The sequence below is a fragment of the Rhipicephalus sanguineus genome, chromosome 1 (assembly GCF_013339695.2).
Source record: "Rhipicephalus sanguineus isolate Rsan-2018 chromosome 1, BIME_Rsan_1.4, whole genome shotgun sequence".
Classification (NCBI taxonomy): domain Eukaryota; kingdom Metazoa; phylum Arthropoda; class Arachnida; order Ixodida; family Ixodidae; genus Rhipicephalus; species Rhipicephalus sanguineus.
In genome coordinates this window covers 233,206,144-233,220,592 of record NC_051176.1, presented here as the reverse complement: position 1 = coordinate 233,220,592, position 14,449 = coordinate 233,206,144, and the positions used below count along the sequence as shown (strand labels likewise).

Sequence of the window (14,449 nt, the reverse complement as noted above, 5' to 3'; positions counted from 1 at the left end):
TACTTATAATCAAAAACATTCCGTGCATTACAAGACGTAATAAAATGCTGCTTGTGCAAAAACATTCCGTGCATTACAAGACGTAATAAAATACTGCTTGTGCATTTCTCTTTGATTCATGAAAAACAGAACTTGGCGTTACCGTGGCGAACGGCACAGGTGGTTCAAAAGTTCCGTTTTCGCCAGGCTGCGCTCCGCTCACGCGGTAGCGTCTCAGTGGTAGTTTTCGCTTGTGTAGTCGCGTCTCAAGGATAGTTTCATTATCGCATATTGCTGTGTGGGCTTTGCTGGCTCGCGAAACTTAATCTGACTCCTATTTAGAGAAAATGCCGCACCCATGTAATGTCTGCTACAGAAACAAAAACGACGACTGTCCAATGGGCGCCACGGAGAGAACTCCTACGCTCGAAGTGTCTAAGTGCCACACTTCTACGAATGTGGGATGACCAACAACAAAATCTACTCGTGTGCTCACTGCCTTTTCATGCAGAGGATTACAAAATCAACCTTAACGTAAGCTAGTCGTGTAACCTGCCCTTCAAAGTACTGCTTCCTTTCAGCGCTGTTTCGTCGTTCTTGTCAGGATGCTGCATGCCCATGTAAGGGAAATTGAGCAATAAAGAAATGGCTTCACGGTTTTAAAAAAAGCAAAACTGTACTAATAGGAAGGGCTGCATATTCTCGTGGCTGTTTTCTTGAACCATCCCTCTCCGCCAGGCCCGTAGCCAGGAATTTTTTTCAAGTCGGGGGGGGGGACACTTGCTGAAGGCCTTGACTATTTGAGAAAAACGCCTATTTTCATTATTTATTTTCGATAAAACACCATGTGTCATTAAAATTTCGAAGGGGAAGGGGAGGCTGATTGAGCCTGATTGATGCAAAAAAATGAGCTACTGAAGTTATCCTTGAGAACGACGCAAGTTCTGTTTTCGCCGGGCTGGGCTGCGCTAAAGCCCCTTGCTCCGTTGTGCCGCAGCGTGTACTGTCAGGCAGCAAAGCGAGTGAAGGGTGGGCATAGCTGTGTCAGAAGGCCGTTCTCGGAGGCAGCTGGTTTGAATTGCGTTAATGGTATTTGGACCGCTAACACGTGATTTTCTTTCAAACTAAGCATTTCTGTGGCACAAAACTAGTACTACGAGCTTTCTGGAATGCTATTTCCACAAACAACGTCGACTTGTTATTTGCCTTTTTAAACAATTCATATCCTTGGCAGGACCAGAGAATATGTTTGAATTATCCAATTTTTTGAATTAACAAGGGCCAAATTAATAAGCTTTTACTGTATTATGCTTTTCATTTTGTCTAGTAATTCCTAATTTATGTCTACAACCACTTAGAGAGTGTTATCCTGTTGTGAAGGAAGAGTTGAGCTACCTTACCAGTGACCTTTCCCAGCATTTGTTTGGATACTATGCAAATTTTGTTGTGCAAGGCCATTATGATGGTTATTTGTGCTGGTAGTATCAAATTTTTTTTATTAACTAACTGCTTATGGAACAAGGAGGGCTTTGCATCAGCGTGTAACCGAGTTGGGAATTTTCTTTTCAGGTATTTGGGGCACTCTTGCGTGGCTGCACTCAGAAGCTTGAGGTGCTGAACCTATCTCGAAATATGTACAGCTCAAAGAAGTGTAAAGAGGTGCTTGTGCCACCTTCATTCAAGACATTCTTTTCAAGCACTGTCGCACTACGTCACCTCAACATGGCAAATGTCCGCATGCCTATGGAGGCACTCAAGTGAGTAAATGTTTGTAGACATGGTTGCCTATGCTTTCTATCTTCGCTTGGAAGATAATGACCTTGTGCAATTTGGGTGTCCTCTTTGGCAGTGTATTATCAATTTTTTTTTTAGCATGCTAAAGTATGATTCTATGGCCTGTCGTCCTCCCTGTGAGGTCAGCTGAGTAAATTACAATGTAGTTATCTTATATAATTCGTATGGGGTGAGGAGAAACCTGAGCGATGATTATCTTATATAGCTTCATTAGGTCTATCCCAGCTGAGCTAAAAAGAAAAATATTGGTGCTTGCTTTTATGATTTGTCACCTCTTGCTTGCCCTTTCAGCTTTCAGAGCGTTCAACACCTTTGTAGGTTATCACAGAATGACGTTACTGTTGCATTGTTGCTGCATGGATCTCCTGCCGTAGAAATTTTGAGAATCCATTAAGTATAAATGGAGTTACCACACAGGACGAGTGCTTCTTTCTTCTTGCATCGGCACGAGTGTACCAAACAATACAAAGGGCAGGGGGAGGCAAGGGTGTGATGCACCACCCAAAAGTTTTGCAGCTGTGCATCACAGCCTTGAGCATTTTTTTTTTTTTTTGTATTCTTTGAATGTCTGGAGAACCAGCGCTTGGGTTTTTACAGACATGCGGCACCACCCTACATGACCTCAGTCATATAAACAAATGCAAATGGCTACTAGCAAGAACCACACTGTCATGAGTGACAATGGAATGAGGAAAAAGTAGCTTGTAGATGTCATTACCAAGACGGCTTTTCAGGGAAGACACTGTTTTTTAAACTTTCTTAAATTCTTGATTGATTTTGACGAAACTTGCTGACTTTGTGTAAAGTATTTATATGCTGGTTTCAAATATGCAATTATTTTTATTGTACAGTGTGTAGTTTTTAAATATCAGTCATTTCATGTGCCTCATTGGGAGCAAGATTTTTCTTAAGTTGAGAGAGCTGCGAAGTAAATCAGCATATCACAATAATCTGGAATGACAAGTGCATGCCGTAGAACAAGAATGGGAATTCTTAGCCCATTGGTATAAAAGTTATCGCATGTTGACCATTCACGAGTGAATCAATGTCAAGCTGGGATTTCATTCATCAATGTTCCACATTGCATAACTATTGTTCAAATGGGCTTAGAATACCCATTCTTATTCTACTGCATACAGTTTTAATCCTAGATTATTGTGGTATGCTGATTTACTTTGTAACTGTCTCAGTTAGAAAAAAAGATCTTGCTCCCAACAAGGCGCATGAAATGTTTGATATCTTAAAAACTACATATTGTGCTAGAAAAATAATTGCATATTTGAAATCAGCACATAGATATGCATAAACTCAGGTTTTATGAAAATTGGTCAGGAACCTTAAAGAAAAGTTTTGAAGTGCCGTGTCTCCTCCTTAATATCTGGGAAATGACCCAAAATATAGTCTGGTGACACCTCTCGGCGTCACCTTCCACCAATGCACCTAGGCTGGTGTTCTGCGAAACACCACATATATCTATATTACTTAAAGGCGCCCTGCAACACTTTTCTGAGTTACAATGGAATAGTCTCACTATTAGCGCATGACACTTCACGAATCACATGCTGCAATATTTTTAGAATCCGTCAAGTATGAGCGGAGTTACGGGGATTTGTCGCATGCTCCAAGCGCTTTCTCTCTCCTCTTGTGCTAGCGAGCGCGCTGAAAGCTACTCAGGGAGGGGGATGACAAGGGGGCGAGAAGATGCGTCCCTTTGTGAGGGTGCATCATGACCTTAAGCACTTTCTTTTCGTTTTCTTTTTTTCTTCGAACACGTGGCTTACTTTCAGTGTGATCGCGAGCACGAGTGCGGGCACATGGCAGCATCCCGCGGCAGCCACGGTAACTACACAGCTCGGATGCTCAAATCAGCCAATGGCCACGGACTTGAGTAGTATATGGTGCAGAAATTTGGGTATATGGCATCATTTGTAGAGAGGAGAGGGAGCGATTTCTAGCTGACTGAGAATTGTAAATTCCAGGCCGCGCGCGGTGCTATAATATTTGGCTCGCGTGTTCTCGGGAGCCTCGACTACCAATCGGCAGCGTTTTCTAAACATGCTCAAGAAATGTTGCAGGGCCGCTTTAAAGCTGGTTTTTGAGTATAAAACATGCAAACAAGCACACATCAGCTTGCGTTGCATAAAAGTCACGCAAGACATTACACATTTTATACTACATTGTCACGGACAGTTCTTGGCAAGGTACAAAAGGACGACTTCTAGAAAAACATTGTTGGCAAAGCATATTCCACCACTGATCACACACACATTGCATCTCAATGAGACGCAGCACAACCACCTGTTATACTTACTCCTAAAAATTGCCTCTATGGTCTCTCTTCACGGAGTGTAAGGCTTAGATGACAGCCGGCCCTCTCTTTGCAAACAACCTGTTGACAACAATGAGTCCGTGTCATTAATCCAGAGCATGGCCATGACTTGCTTGCAGTTTCCATTTACGCTGACCTTGCATGTACAGATTGCCTTGGGCACATCATTCTTTGCCAGCAGCTTCAAAAAAGTGATTCTCATTGAGAAGGCACATGCTGTTAAAACACAGTAATGAAAACGTTTAATGAAATGGCTTTTAATCTTGAGGTAACATAGTACAAAAGCTGTAAGGGCAGTGTGCTAGCTCAAAACAGCTGCTACTATAGGTACATCAAATGCTACCTCAATTATTCTGACGCGTAATTTTATATCAGAGTGGCCATGCAACGTGCACACTGCAGACCGTATCGAGCTTCGCGTGCACAATTTGAACACACTTACCTGTAACTTTACATCTTACGAAGCTTCTTTAACTTCTGAGTGGCACTGAGCAGAAATGTCAGTACTACTGCTGTTGCTACCAAGAACACCTCCTTGAGTGTCTTAAACATACTTTGTTGTTCAGAGCTCGCTTCCATTCAGCAGCACTCTCTCCCAAAGGTACCCGTCCATGTACACAACATTGTTGAAGCTGCAATGCAAGCTAATCAGTGAAAACGCTGCTCGCCCACTACGCCAGACTGCAGTGGAGTGTCCCTATTTTCTGTCGTCTTGGGCGATGCTTTTAGACCCTACCTCTTGTGCTCCAAAGTTTGTAGGAAAGAATACACATGGAGTGAAAGCAGAGACTGCCTTAGTCATGTCGCGTGACGTTCAGCAGGCATTTCAACATGGCCTAGAATACCTCTCTGTAACCCTGTGTTACTGATAGTTTCTTAGCCAGCTTATCGGTTGGCATGCCACATGTCAATTCTAGGCACGCCTTCCAGCCAGCACTGGTTCCCCATTTTCCACTACTTCTGGTTCAGATGTGTGTGTCACCAGCTACCTACACAATATAGCACAGATCTTTCTCCATCACATCATGCATGAAATCGACCATTACTTGTTGCACCAATTTGCTGTGTAGTTAGCAACAGCATTACAAAGGAGAGAGCGATCAATTTCTTTACGTTATTTGCCATGACATTGTACCTTCCGAACTGCATGCGGGGCTATAGTATTTTGCTCACGTGTTCCAGGAGCCTTGACTACAAATTGGCAGTTTTTTTTTCTGACTGTGCCAAAAAAATGTTGCAGTGCCACTAAGCTGCTTGTTGCATTTTTTTTTTTTTTTGAATTATAGGGCCATGCTTCTTGGTTTGGCTTGTAATGAGATCCTCACTGAGGTGTGGCTTGACCTGAGTTGCAACGACCTGAAAACTCAAGGTGCGCTGGTACTCGAGTCCTGTCTGCCAGGGATCCGCTGCCTGTACAGCCTGGACATCAGTGAAAACAGTCAGTGTCAATAAGAAGGAATATGAATTTTACAGCCATGTCAATCCTTGCAGAGTACTGCTTGTGCATGGAATGTCGCAGTAATTTTGAATGTGCTGTTAAGGCTGCTGTAAAGGGATGCTACCCAAGTCTCCTATGCCCTTCTATTTGAGTGTCTGTCAATTTATATGATGCCTAAAGCATATTCAGTAATCACTTTTGAAAAAGGCCTGGTAATACGAAAGATGCCACTATAGTTGTGTCACATTTGTCTACTATCAGTAATGTGAAATCTCCATTCAGATGTGGGGCTTTTCTTCAAAGCTAGAGAAGCTAGTTGAAGATGGAAGACCATTTCATTTGATTGTAGTTCAAAGTGTTCAGAAGAGTCAACCAAACGGGCTTCCTCATTGCTACGAAAATGCATGATAGCTTTGATACTCCACTTTATTGTAAGCTGCAGAGCAGGCAAGAAAGGCTTTGTGGATTAAGGAACGTGTTATCTATCAACCTCATAAATATGTTTTGTTCATTTTTAACCATTTGCATTGTAGGGTGCAGGTAGGCAGTACCAACAAAACCTTTGAGGCATATTTGCAATGTTTGTACTTTATACAAAGTGTTTTGTGAGCTTATGCCAAAGAAAAATCAACGTGGTACATTGTGTATGTGTGTTTGTATATGACAGAGCATATTGTTGGCACTCTTTTAGAGACGGAGCTTTAGAGCAAGCTCAGAAAAATTAAATGTAGTGCTGTACAAGTAGCGACATCTGGTAGCTTTTAATAAAATTTGTGAAGGAAGCCAATGAAATGATAAAAATGTCACACCAAGTTTAACACACGGATTAAATCGATGTCACCTTTTTTTTTATCTGCATGGAGGTCATAGGTCACCAAACAATTGCGAACTGTTTGCAAAACTGGATGCTGGAAAGTAAAATCTCTTATGTGAGCTACTGGGCCGACTTTCAGATGTCATGGTTTGCCACCTATATTTCTGCTGAATTTGTAGTTTTGTTCATCATTATATGCCTGAGTGCTTCAGTCCTGGTGTACTAGTGCTTAGGGCCATCACTTATATAAAAGATTTCACTTGCTGCAAAGAGTTGCACGAGCTGTTTGTGCATGCACATATATCTACTTAATTCACATTTGTGTCTTGTAAACGAAAATTTTAATGATGTTGCACATTGCAAAGGGTACTGTGGCCTAGAGCACTGCACGGGCCGATTTTTCCGGCCCGGGCTTGGCCCGGCCCGAAAATGCCATGCTCCGGCCCGCCCGAGCCCGGCCCGGTGTTCTTAAATGTGGCCCGTACCCGGCCCGGGCCCGAAAGGTTTGGGCCTGGCCCGGCCCGTTTCAGCTAGTTATGCCTTGAGCATAAAGGAGGCACTGTCCAACCTTCGGTTATTGTGAAGATACCTGCCGCACAAAATATATTTTCTAGAGATTGTTTTAGGAACTTCTTCCAGTGTCACGACTTTCACTGGTACTGTGTATACTTTCGGTGAATTACGCGCGTAACAATCTTGCGAAATGATTGCAGGGCAATATAAAATATAATTGGAGTCATAGCTGGCTCTTTCATGTACGCACGCAGTGCTAACCACGCCATCTCATTTTTGCATTTCAAAGAACAACTACAAAATATAATACCTGCATAAAGTGGAGAAAAAAAGCATGGCAGACATTTTTAGGTTGAGTCTACATCAACTGCATACGAGCTAGGGCTATTGAGTAAAAGAAGCAAGTCACCTGCAAACTTCATCTATTGCACAATGCAATGAAAAAAAAAACGTGCTCTAGCTGCTTCTGGGAGGATTACACCAGGCTGGGCAGCGTTACATAAATTAAAGCTGTCGTGTTGACTCCTCGGCAGGCAACTGCACCCAATCTACACTACGTTTTCGGGCTCAAAACAACAAGGTTCTTTGTCCCAGCCTTCTTTCCCGAGTCACCGCCACCGCAGGGCGATAGATCTGTCAAAGCAAGGCACACCCGTTAACGAGCGAGCCACCGTCCTCGTGTCAGACGTGTGTACAGTAACGGTGTGTTGAATAAAGGGTGCTTTAAATAAAACTAATCAGTCTGCGTGTTGGTTATTCCCAGACTCCCGGATCGCTTCTCTAGCCTGATCACTCCAGTTGTGAGCCACACTCGGGGAAACGAGTGTCTCTATGGTCTGGCGCCTCACCACTAGTAATGGCAAAATAAACAACGGCGTTCGCCCTGTGATAAGAGTCGCTCCGCAACTTGCACTCAAAATGCACGAAAAACAGCTCCTGAGATATTAATGACTCACAAGTCGCGTTGGCCAGTCTACGGGCATGTGAGCGTAGCTGCGTACTCGAAATGTTTCCCTAGATACGAACGCGCACATCTTATATACACCAATCTAGGCAGTTTACCGTTGCTTTCCTTACACGGTACCCAAGAACGTCTTTCACTCACTATATTGGCGGAAACTTATATTAGGCATTTCTTGAAATCTCGTGTAGCATACCGATGGAGCAAAATTGTAGACGTCTTGTACTGTGCAATTTCTGTGCACGCCAATGCACTCCAGGTTGTTTAAATTACCCGGAGCCCTCAACGACGGCGTCTCATATACTAGCCTGGGTCGTTTCGGGAAGTTAAACCCCACAAAACAACAAAAACAAAGCCACACAACGTACACACGCAATTATACATATACGTATGTGACCCGGGCCTAATACGGGCCTGGCTCAGGCCCGAGCCCGACCCGAGCCCGAAGATCATGGGCCTGAGCCCGGCCCGGGCCCGATCCAACAACCCCTTACCCGGCCCGCGGGCCGGGCCGGGCCCGGGCTTTCGGGCCGGCCCGGGCCCGTGCAGTGCTCTACTGTGGCCTAGTAAAGATGACAGTCCTGAACAGTACCACGAAACAATATATATTGTTGTTCTTGCTTGCCTGGTATGTATGTACTACTTTTGAAATGGCCTGGCATAAGCTATGTGATATTACGTTAAACAACCTGTATTTAGTGTATAACCTGCAATGCTGCTCATTATTATCATTATTATGCTGCTCATTACTATGATTATTAAATGATATTTTGGTATGCTTAGAAAAACTGACTTTGGGTCTTGTGATGCGACATCTTTTGTATCCTCAGTGCTGTAAAGCTGTAATACGATAGCTTAACCCACTGATAAGAGCTTTGAAATGCTTGGACCCTGCTATACAACTTGGTGAAATCTACCGTATTTACACGATTGTAAGTCTACTCGAATGTAGGTCGACCCTTTCAAAATCACTCATAAAAAAAAAATCTAACCGAAATTTATTTATGCACTCGTTGAACTGACTACACATGCTCATCGTCATTGTCAAGCCAGACCCCATCAACTTCGATGCCCAAGTCCTGCTGGCCTTGAAGTGCCCCCCAAACAAATAGCCGCTGAGCATCTGTTCGTCATCAGGAATGGCACTGCCATAAGAGCCGCGCGAGCCATTTTAAATGCATAGCATTTCTTAGTGAACAAAAAACAGTTTGAACATTTCTGTTTATCTGTCTAGCTGCCTATGTCTGGGTGCTCTCGTGGTCATCTCTTTAACTTGGTGTATACCATAATTGGCATAGGAGGAGATGAGTGTATGCTGAACATGATTCACTTGTCATGACATGAATAACAGCGTACATCATGAAACCATTTCCCACAGTTACCTCCAGCGCATGCAGTAAAAGCTCGTTAATTCGACACCCGTTAATTCGGAAAATCTGATAATTCGAACACCTTCTCTGGTCCTGGCAAGCCTACGTATTGTTCAATGGCATCAAACTCGTTAATTCGGTCACATTTGGCTGCAACCTGGTTAATTCGGACAATTCTCTAAATGCGACGAGTGCGAAGCACCACAAATGTGCGATGCAAAGGAGCGAAAACGGTGTTCACGGACAACCGAAATGAAGTGGTGCAGTCTGCATCGCCATCATCATCAGTGCGAATCATACGGTAGTGATGGTAACTACATTTCAGTTTAGTTTCGGGTTAGTTAGGGCAGGGAGGTCTTGAGGCGCGGTCACATGATGAAAAAAGGACCGAGTGGCAAATATTGCGGCTCTTACGCAAAGTAAGTACAGGATTTACGTGGTTATCAAGAAAGTAAAAGTGTGTTGACGTAATAGACATTTGTTTATTGTTTTCTTGATACGTCTGATAATTCAGAATTTGGTTAATTAAGACATTTTTCCCGATCTCATGAAAGCCGAATTAACGAGCTTTTACTGTACCTGCATACCATGGCCCATGGTATGTAGGTACGTACCTACATCTGATATCAATCGAGGAATAGCAAAAATAGACATTGGAAACTTTATAAGACACCTTGCATGGGTTATACAAGAGAAAGACACACCGTTTCTTATAGTTGGCAATTTTATTGTAGCAGATAAATGCAAAAAAACCAGCTACAACAACCCTTAGCCATCAACCATGCGGTACAGATCCTGATAACATCAGCGGTTGCCTAACACCAGTTTTGGTGGTTGTGCTTGTATAATCTCAATTGTAGTTGCAGTGCTGGCAATTCAATTTAACTTAATGTAATAAACATTGCACATGCACTCATATGACTCTGCAAGCTACAGTCTAGCATTGCTCGTCCTCGCAGCAATACGGCAATGAACGCTGCTTTTACTTTGTTTTGATAAGTAAAGTCTGTGTTATAATGTGCTGGTGACATTACGTCGGACAATGACCTACCCTTTACATGCCAGTGTAATCAACATGCCTGATGAGCCCACGACACTACCGCTCAAATTGCACAAACATGTTGGTTCACTTCATAAGACTTGCTCAAAGCCAAAAAATGCGACAAAAGCAGCTACTGGCTCATTGCTTCACATGAAATCGATTCCCACAATGCATGGAATCTGCGGGAATTGAAGTGTTGATCATTGATGGAAGAGGTGCCCTTCCACTCAGCAGCGGCACTCCTGATAGTGAATGTCGAAAAAGAAAAATTTCTTGAAACAGGCGCGCAGTATACTTATATGCTACACGTAAGCCGGAAAGCTAACGTAATGTTGTAACCATGCCATGGTTTCCCTGGTTTCTTGTTTGTCCCGCCGTAACTGGCTGTGATAGTTTTGAATTCGATTGTAAGTCCACCCCCCAATTTCATATTTCTTATTTAGATAAAATGGGTCGCTGTTCATTTCAGAAAAAATGAAATTTTTAATGCATATGTAGTATAAGTACTGCGTAGTTTTGCAGTTGTGTACATATTTACTCTTTGTCTACATTCTCTTCTCTCCTTCAGATTTTGACCAAGATTTGGCCAACATTGTGGCAGCTGTTGGAAAAAATCAATCCATCAAACGACTTTCAATAGGGAGGAACTTCACCAACATGAAGACAAAGTAAGAGTGGCATTGCTTTTCAGTAGTCAATTGCCAGCCTTTTGGATTTTAATTTCCTTGCAGTATTCACTCTTAGTATCTGTGGCATTTGTTGGTCATTATTGAATTTTTTTTCCAACTAATATTTGTCTAAGGTGCAGTGGAAGGTATTAGTAAATAAACAAGGTGACCAATAATCATGTTATACCCCTGTCACACTGGACATTTTAATGTCATTCGAATGGAATGACATTTGCATCTAATGACATTATGCAGCTGCTACACAGCAATATTTAAAGTCATTGGAATCAAATGACTTAAGCAATCGAATGAGTTCGAAAAACACATTCGCTGTCACTGTCGAACCGAATGTATACTCTCTACCCCAGAGACTACTTAAAATGTGGCATTCAGCACTCTCAATTTGACATGCATTCATATAAACACGCTATTAATGTTGCTTTCTTTAAGGCATCTGTCATTTTAACGAGAACAGGTGTACGGAAGGCTGTCGCAAAATATTTTTACTCTCCACCTCAGTGGTGTCTGGCCGCCAGCGCTGTTGGCCATAATGTAAACAGACTCCTCTGTGCACGTGCATCTGCAGTGGTGGCATCAGCTCCATGAGCTCTCAGCACCCAGGCGGAGACGTTTGCTCTCATAAGGCTTTGGGAAGACGAATGTGTGCAGTTCCATTGCAAGCTGTTTTCCCACATGGACGCGTGTGAGACTGCGTTTTGAAAGCGAAAAAACGCGGTACGCTCTGAGTTTTTGTGTGTGTGCTATCGCACCGCAAACTGCCATGGGTGCACCTGTCACTTCGCGTTCTAGAAAACTTCAATAGACGTGACAATTTTTTTTTTTTTTTGTCACGCCGTGCATGTCCTAAGCAAACGCACACTGCCTTGTTTTACATGCAGACTCAACAGGCTGTGTCTTAATTCTTCTTCTATCTCACGATCAAGTCTCTTCTGGCTTATGCGCATTCCTCGCAACGCCAAGTACAAAGCAACTAAACGCTTTGCTTGATGCAGCATCGTTGTTCAGCGGCACTGCCATGTCAGCCATGTTGCTTGTGTTCATTCTATCAGCTGTGACTGCTGGCTAAGTGTCATCTTGGCCAGCATTGTGGTGGCCAGATGGTCTGTGACATAAAATTTTTATGCGTCTTTATTGAGCGAAGCGACTTCCCACATGTCTTTTAAAATAAATAACTTCACTTTTCTACCACTCTACATTTATCTTCCTCAACTCTCTACAGGCCATTTCTTTTGTGAATTATCAACCTTGATATCATGAACGAATGACATTAGTTTTTCCCGTGTAGCACCACCACAGATCGAATGTCATTCGTTACATCGAGTGACATTAACACCTCCAGCGTGAGGGGTATTATCCTTTAGGCCTGTTCAACGTGGCGGGAGGCAATTTGGTTTCCCATAATTTGCTGAATAGTCCTCAGTTTTTCTTAAAGGGGTCGTGAAAAGAAAATGAAGCTGCCCGGTTGTAATTTTCCCTACTTCAATAAGGATTAGACGTGCTGATTCTGGAATATTTCGGCGCAATATTAGTCTACAATTAATGACACACGTTTGAAATCGCAGTTTTTTTTTGTGCTCCTAAGCGATCATGCGACACCACCGGCCGCCGTAGGCTCTAATGTGACGTCAGGTTAAGACAAGTTGTGAACGCGGCGTTATCTTCCTTTTGCCCTAAAATATTAGATTTATAGGAATTCAGAAAAGAAAACAATAACACAGCAGTTCTTGCGCTCTGACTTGTATAGTGTGCTTGTACAGCACGTGATCTGCCTGGTTCCACTTTCCAGCACATCCGGCTCCGTGCTCCGTCACGTGCAATTCCATGTTGTCTTCGCTCGCACGCTGTCTACTAAAGCGAGAAACGCATGTTGCATTTTTCGCGACCGAGAAACGTACGTATGTCGTGTTTTTTGCGAGTGAGAAAAGCATGTCACGTTTTCTCGCGAGCGAAAGACAATTGTGCGCCGAACGCCGGTGTTGCTGCCGATCTCGTCAGCACACAAAACATTTTCTGTCGTGAAATTGTGTCGTCCCGTCGACAGATTATCCGTTGCCGTCACCGGACCAGCGGACGCGTGCCTTGTTTACTTTATGTGGTCGACCGAGCCTCGCAAGAAAGCCGAAAAGCGTCCGCTACATCGCGCCGACGGCTCATTTGCGAGTTTGTTGTTTTCATGTGCTGATGCTACGTGATGGCAAAACAACAAAGACAGCAGATACATTGTCCCTGGATCCACTACGGGATACGTCTCAGACAGGGAAAAAAGACAGAAATTAATGTCTCTCTCATCGCAGTTATCCCGCCGATGATGAAAGTCGCCATGGTTGGGAACGTTCCATTCCACGAGCTGATAAGTCGCTGGACAAGAACAGCGTTGTCTGTGAACTTCACTTTGACGAGAGGTTTATATTTTGCAGCTACATACATGTGATCAACGGTGAAACAGTGGAAATTCCCCGTGGTCGCCCTTCCCTAACACCAGATGCGGTTCCAGCTTTGTTCCCCAACGTCGCTGCGTAACTTTCGATGAAGTTGCCAGCGAAACGGGGGGCAATAGCCCCCACAAACGACCAACCATTGCATAAGCCGAGGTGCAGTGTTTTCCAATCGTTACACTCCACACAAAGCTTCAGCAGTACGCCTAATCTCGAAAATTATTTGGTTACATGGTTAGTGTGCGCCGTAAGAAGTCGTGAACGGAAAACGCGCCTCGCGTCCGTACCAAACACCTCCGCGTACCTAAGCCAGCGCGCGGATTAAATCTCTGAGCTGACAGATGCGCCCGAGGACGCGCCCATGCGGCGGCGCTGCTGTCGGCACCGAGATGCCTCCCGCGCCGTCGCATCGTCATGAAAAAATGCTTCGTCTCCGGCGTGCCGTTGCTGACACCTCCCCCTCTAGCCACCATAATGCGGTCTCGATTCGAGTGCTTCCCGGGCGCAGGCTCCGTCTTCGCCGTCGTCGCCGCTGCTGTCTTGGTCTGACGATTGCTCATCTCACACTCGCAAAGGTGCGTCGGCGTACGGCTCAAAGCCCAAGAGCCGACTCCGCTCGAGCAGACGACGCTGTAGCGCGGGAAGGTCGGTCATCATGTTGAAACGGCGCGGTTTGTATGCGCGACGTTATGGTGACGTCGTACGGCGCCGCAATCACGTGGCCGCATCGAAACAGTATGATTTTAGAACCTCGGTCAACTATGGCTAAGTAAACATCGCTGTCGTCGCCATGTTTTTGTCGACAACGGTGACTTTTCATTGGCTGCTTAAAGTGACGTCACCTGTAAGTTGAGGGGAACGTGAGCAGGGAAACCGAAATTGTGTTTTTATAGTTATTAAATGAACGCTTAGGATGAAACGACTGAATGTTTATTATTGAATGGATGGACAGCATTACGAATACACACGCAGTTGAAAATTTTCGGAAAACGTTTCACGACCCCTTTAAACATGCGTATATATACAGAGTAGAGAACAGTAGTAAAATCAAGGTTGATTCTTCACAGCGTACATGATACATTCAC

At 44.0% G+C, this 14,449-nt stretch overlaps 1 protein-coding gene across 5 annotated transcripts in view; it reads left to right on the top strand.

Annotated features, from left to right (window-relative positions):
* The window catches only part of LOC119374584 (F-actin-uncapping protein LRRC16A), a 127,994-nt gene that overhangs the window by 38,930 nt on the left and 74,615 nt on the right, over nt 1-14,449 (top strand). For all 5 annotated transcript variants that reach the window (XM_037644777.2, XM_037644750.2, XM_037644773.2 and 2 more), the window contains 3 exons: nt 1,549-1,736; nt 5,389-5,540; nt 10,809-10,908. In XM_037644777.2, the coding sequence (XP_037500705.1) occupies nt 1,549-1,736; nt 5,389-5,540; nt 10,809-10,908 (440 nt within the window). The remainder of the gene's footprint in view (nt 1-1,548; nt 1,737-5,388; nt 5,541-10,808; nt 10,909-14,449) is intronic.